At 41.6% G+C, this 6,361-nt stretch overlaps 1 protein-coding gene across 1 annotated transcript in view; it reads left to right on the plus strand.

Annotated features, from left to right (window-relative positions):
* The window catches only part of LOC119414082 (E3 ubiquitin-protein ligase pellino homolog 1), a 37,997-nt gene extending 31,899 nt beyond the window's left edge, over positions 1 to 6,098 (plus strand). The window contains exons 3-4 of the mRNA XM_037681207.1: positions 368 to 469; positions 5,736 to 6,098. Of these exons, the coding sequence (XP_037537135.1) occupies positions 368 to 469; positions 5,736 to 5,744 (111 nt within the window). The 3' untranslated portion in view covers positions 5,745 to 6,098. The remainder of the gene's footprint in view (positions 1 to 367; positions 470 to 5,735) is intronic.
* The last annotated feature ends 263 nt before the right edge of the window (positions 6,099 to 6,361 follow it).

A 6,361-nucleotide genomic window follows, 5' to 3' on the forward strand; every position in this document is an offset into this window, starting at 1 on the left:
TGTGTGTGTGTGTGTGTGTGTGTGTGTGTGTGTGTGTGTGTGTGTGTATGTATGTAACACATATACATCCATCCATCCATCCATTCATCCATCCATCTTCCGCTTCCTAGGGAGGTGCTTTGTGGAAATCAAAATAAATTGATGATTACATTGTACTAATTGTTGTATTTTGTTTTCTAAGCACAGTATACCCACTACAAAAATGTAGACTACACCACTGTGTTTAAGCTGTTTTTTTCACCACATTAAATCAAACTCAGACTTCTTATGAAATCTTGTGAAGCATTTGATTTCAGATGAAAAATTTTGGAGAGGGGGGTGTTCTTTGTTTTTGTTCACTGTCTCTGTTGTTGTCCTGTCTCACCAGGCCATAAGCAACAAAGACCAGCACAGCATCTCGTACACTCTGTCCCGAGCCCAGACGGTGGTGGTGGAGTACACTCATGACAGCAATACAGACATGTTCCAGGTAAACAAACAAATAAAAAAGCACTGGTTTTAACGCTAAGCCTGACATTGTACAAGCAGTTTTACAATCCTTTTTAGTTTCCACTTCACTGCTCCACACGTGTGTACCGATAGAATTGGCTTAGTGGAAGAGGTGCATGTTCCCGTTGTTATGTTTTGTCCTTCTCATGAAGGTTGTGAGCAAATGGAGCTTTGCTCATAGAGACTTCTCATAAATTTTAAAAATAAAGTTTGTTTTCCATCTCATTAAGAACAAAGCACACGAGCCCTGGACCACATTATAATGTGACCTGAGCAACCAGCTCTGATTGGACTGATCCAGTTGAGCTCAGGTCACTCAGGAGAGTGTGTTACTACCAGGGCAAGATAGCATTAATGTTCTAACACACAAACACATTCACAAACAGTTGTGTAGCAGACATATGCATGCTGGGAGCAACATGGAGAGAGCAGGGAAGCACTGTCATTAGCTGGCTTTACCATTCTCTATACTCATAAGTTGCAAAAAAATTATAAATTAAACCAACATTACTAGAAAGAGTATATATCACTGGTTGTCTTACATGTCAACGTTGTAAACAAATCCTTTGCATGATAGGTTAGCTCCCAGAGCACGTTGGTGATGGCACTAAACAACTTGCATGAAATATTGGCTTAATATCTGTAACACTTACCGAGGCAAAGCCATTTTTGTGTTTTATAAGTTTAATTAGTTTGGACGGTCAACTTGACTCGAAAAGTGTTTTCATTTGTAGATAAATGTTTAATGATTGTTTTATGGGAGTTTTATTAAAATCCCATCACTGGTTTCTAGTCCCCTGCCATGGAGTGAAGAAGAGGAATTGAAAATACCCACCTTTCATCTATCTGTCCTTCCTTCCATTCTTCTGTTTATCCCTGAATGTTGTGAGCACGATAACTTGACAAATAAGTGATGCACCAACTTCCATTTGGGTGTGTGGCTGCATCTAAGCTTAAAAAAGGTCCTTTTGAAAATTGTGTTGCCACACCAATCATTTGGGGAACTATGCTTTCTACTTTTTATATTGCTTAAAAGTATAGTTTCCTTAAAGACTGGCGTGGCCATTAGTCACCCCCTGGCTCTGTCATTGTGCCTTGTTGTGTATTAAATTGCTCCCTCCACTTTCTAAAATCTATCACTTTGCACTGCCTCAGACAATTAAAAAAAAGAAAAGAAATAAATAATTACCTCTATTCTCATACACTGTGTAACTCTTAGGGTGCATTCACACTAGCCCTGTTTAGTTCGCTTTAATCAAACTCTAGCTCGTTTTCCTTGAAAGTCCGGCTCGTTTAGGGAGGTGTGAACGCGCCATCGAACTCTGTCACGGAACAAAAAGGCGAACTCTGGCCCGGGCTAAAACCTAGGTCTCGGTCCGGTAGAAGAGAACTCCAGCGCGGTTCGAGTACAGTGTGAATGTAAACAGACCGAGCCCCGCTCCGCAGGGTAAACAAACACGCATTGCTCTGACCTTATATGGAGCCGTCAGCTGCCTTGTGTGAAAAACAATATTCTCCATGGTCTTCTGTCTCATCTTCTGCTCATGCTAAGTCCATTTTTGAAAAATGACAAAATATAACTCCTAAAACTGCTAAAACTTGATGCCACTTCGTTTTTATTTTTATTTACAGAAGAAGAAGACGTGTCTTCAGAGGTTTTTGTAATAAATAATAATAATGAATTTAATTTGTAACGCACTTTTCATTAACAAAAATCTCAAAGTGCTACAGAGTGCAACTAAAATCAATGATAAAATCAACTAAAATCAGTAATAAAATCAACTAAAATCTGTGATAAAATCAACTAAAATCAGTAATAAAATCAACTAAAATCAGTAATAAAATCAACTAAAATCAGTAATAAAATCAACTAAAATCTGTGATAAAATCAACTAAAATCAATGACAAAATCAACTAAAATCAATGATAAAATCAACTAAAATCAATGATACAATCACGTGGAGGCAGAATAGGCTTGCTTAAAAAGAAAAGTCTTTAAACCTTTTTTAAAGTCAGTCAATGATTGTGGAGCTCTCAGATAGTCAGGGAGGGAGTTCCAGAGGTGGGGGGCAGCCACACAGAATGCCCGATATCCCATGGTCTTTAATTTAGTTCGTGGAAGGTGGAGGAGATGACTGTTCTGTGATCGTAGGGACCGGGTGGATGAATATGGAGCAAGAAGGTCCTTCAGATAATCTGGTGAATTTCTGTGTAAACACTGTTGGGTGATGAGAGCAATTTTGTACTGAATTCTGTTAGTGACAGGAAGCCAATGGAGGTTATGGAGAATGGGTGTAATATGTTCAAATTTACGAGCTCTCAATAAAATCCTGGCTGCACTGTTATGAATATATTGAAGCTTCTGAAGGTTTTTGCCGGGTATTCCAGTAAACAGGGAGTTGCAGTAGTCGAGCCTGGAGGAGACAAAAGCATGGACGAGTTTCTCTGCTTCAGCAAAAGTGAGAGATGTGCGCAGTTTGGAGATATTTCGAAGATGGAAGAAACAGGTTTTAAACAGATGCTTAATGTGATTTTCAAATGTAAGATGAGAGTCCATTTTTATTCCAAGATTTGTAACAGAGGTGGAGAGGGGGATGTCTTGTCCAGAAAATGAAATAGTCGTTATAGTTGAAGTTTGAACCTGGTGAGGGGTGCCAATCAGTATGGCCTCTGTTTTGGAGCAGTTTAACTGAAGAAAGTTCTGATTCATCCATGCCCTTATCTCCTCCAGGCAGGTAGAGAGGGCAGCGAGTGAAGATGAAGATGACAGTGGTGAAGATGATGCTCCAGTCCTGATGTAAAGCTGTGTATCATCGGCATAACAGTGAAAAGAAATGTTGTACTGATTAATAATTTGACCTAAAGGCAACATGTAAAGGGAAAATAGCAGGGGCCCTAAAACTGACCCTTGAGGGACACCACAGGAGACACAGACAGTCTGGGACTTGGCATTGCCAAGACTCACACATTCCAGCCTATTGGAGAGGAAAGATTTAAACCAGTCCAGGACAGTGTCACAGAGACCGACCTCCATATGAAGACGGTGGAGGAGGATACTATGGTCCACAGTGTCGAAAGCTGCAGTGAGTCAAGGAGAACAAGGAGGGAGGGAGAACCAGTGTCAGCAGCCATGAGGACATCATTGGTGACTCTCAGCAGTGCGGTCTCAGTACTGTGAGCTGCACAGAAGCCAGACTGAAACTTCTCATACAGGGAGTGTTGTTGTAGGTGGATCTGCAGATGAGCAGCAACTGCTTTTTCCAGCACTTTTGACAGAAATGGGAGGTGAGAAATTGGGCGGTAATTAGAAAGAATGTCTGGATCCAAATTAGATTTTTTTCAGAAGAGGCCTAATGATGGCAGTTTTAAGAGGCAGTGGAACTTGACCAGATTGCAGTGACTTATTTATTATTTGTGTGATTAATGGGCTTATTGCAGAGTGATTGGATTTAATGAGAGACGAGGGGAAGGGATCCAGGGCGCAGGATGAAGGCTTCATTTTCTTGATGATGGTCTCCACTTCACTCTCAACAACCTCATCAAAGCAGCTCAGGGACCCAGAATGCAGACGGGTAGATGGCAGATGAAGATCAGGGAGGCTATGGAGCTGAGATCTAATGGAGTTAACTTTGTTTTTAAAAAATGAAAGGAACAGGTTGCATTTTTGAACAGAGTCCTCATGAGACTGTTTAATGGGATTAAGGAGATGATTTATTGTGGAGAAGAGTTGTTTAGAGTTTCCAGGGCAGTTGTTGATGATGTTAGAATACTATTTGGACCGTGCTTCTTTAAGAGAAAAGACGTAGGCTTTCTGATGTTCTTTATATGCCTGCTGATGTACAGAGAGACCAGATGATTTTACACGTCTCTCAATAGCACGGCCAGCTGCTTTCATCTTGCGCAGCTCAGCAGTGTACCAAGGGGCTGAACGGAAGAAAGACACCAGCCTTGCTTTAAAGGGAGCATGGAGGTCCAGAAGCTCCTGGAGAGATTGGTTGTAGTAATCCACAGAGTCATTTGCAGATGAATGATTGACAGTGGTCAGGGAGTGGAGATCAGAGGACAGAACCTCAGGGGAAATGTTTTTAAAGTCACGGAACAGGATAAGTCGTTTAGGATTAGGAGCAGATGAAGTTGAAGGCACTTCCAGGGAGATGACACTGTGGTCTGAGACACCCAGGTCATATACAGATAAGTTATTGATAGGTACTGTTGGTATGTTTACATGGACATAAGTAAACGGATCAAATGGCCTGTCGGAATAAAAGTGTGTCATGTAAACACTCTGTTCGGGTTATTTTTTGTGTATTCGACGCGATCCGATATAATTTGTGGTCAGAACGAAATGGGTGGTTTACGCCGATCCGAAACCCGATCGGTGCGCATGTAAACGCTTGATCTGTTCGTTTTTATCTGATGGTGAAAAACTGACCTGACTGCGCATGTGCGACTTTGCCATTTCCGCCTGGCTAACGCTAATAATATTAGCATGTCAGGGAAGTAAAACTGGTCGGTGAGCGACACAAGATTTCTACTAGAAACTTTTAAAGAGCTCAAAATGATTTCTATTACCTGTAGCTCAGTCAGGGAGTGCAGTAACGTCTCCACCATCATTAAAACCTGTCGCGGGTCCATTTTGGGTGCTCAGGTTTGTTTACGTTCACCCGGAAGTAGAACTTCTTCTTCGGTGTTTTTTTTAAGGAGAGTTTACCACTCTGCGCATGTCAGTACTGCTGTTCAGAACAAAGCCCGCTGCATGTAAACGCTCGCCATAAACAGATTGTGCCCATGTAAACAATACATTTGAATTATTCAAACAGAACACATTTCAATCCGGTCAAAAAATTCTATGCATGTAAACGTAGATAATTTTAAATTACTGCGGTAAATTACAGCCAGACCACCACCACGGCCAGTGCAGCGGGCTTTCTGCAGATAACTGTATCCAGAGGGACAGGCTTCATTCAGAGAACTGTACACATCTGGTTGATGCCATGTTTCAGTAAGGCACATGAGGTCCAAATTCTTCTCCAGAATATGATCATGAATAAGACATGATTTATTGGACAGTGATTGAGCATTGAAAAGTTCTATTTTAATATTGGTTGGAGTAGAAGCCTTTAGAAGAGGTTTAAGCAGCCTGAAGTCCACTCCACGTTTTCCTTGCCACTTTGTGCGCTGTGATCTTTCAGCAATATCAGGGACTATAGAGGCAGCATTCTGATGATGTAATCGATGTGCGGCAGGATCGATAGACCAGGTGGAAGGGATGGAGTCAGACACAGCTTGCCGAGAGTAAGCAGTTCTCTTCCGAGAACCTCTATGGACATAACGAGGTCTTCGCAGAAGACCCAGTTGTTTAATGATAGAAACAGAAGGTGGAATGGAGCAATTGTTAAGTCCAATCAGCTGGGAGGCGGAGTAGGTCAACATCGACGAGCCAGCCAAGCCGGGGGAAGCTAGCACAGAGCTAGCCGCTAACAGCAGACCACGGCTCCGAAAAGGATATCCAAAAGGCAGTGCGATGTAGTCCACAGCATAGCACAGGAAAAAATCCAGCAAAAGATGACAAACTGGAACAATCCAGATGACACAGGAGGTTGACAGAAGCAGCAAGGTAAGCGCAACAATAATAGTTGCTAGGGTGACATGCATTCCCTCAAGGAATTTAATGGCTAACAGCTGGGGTGCGTTTTGTCACATTTTAAAGATATCAAAGTCTCACACTGACCCATAAGTTCACATTTGTGCTACTAAGCTAAGCTACTAATACTGATGTTTTTAGAAGTTTTACATTACACGTGCACATTTTAAAATCCAGACTGAGTGGATTTATAGACTTGTACAAAATACACTACTTGTGAATCTTAGT

The sequence above is a fragment of the Nematolebias whitei genome, chromosome 1 (genome assembly GCF_014905685.2).
Source record: "Nematolebias whitei isolate Nwh7 chromosome 1, NemWhi1, whole genome shotgun sequence".
NCBI classification, from domain to species: Eukaryota; Metazoa; Chordata; class Actinopteri; order Cyprinodontiformes; family Rivulidae; genus Nematolebias; species Nematolebias whitei.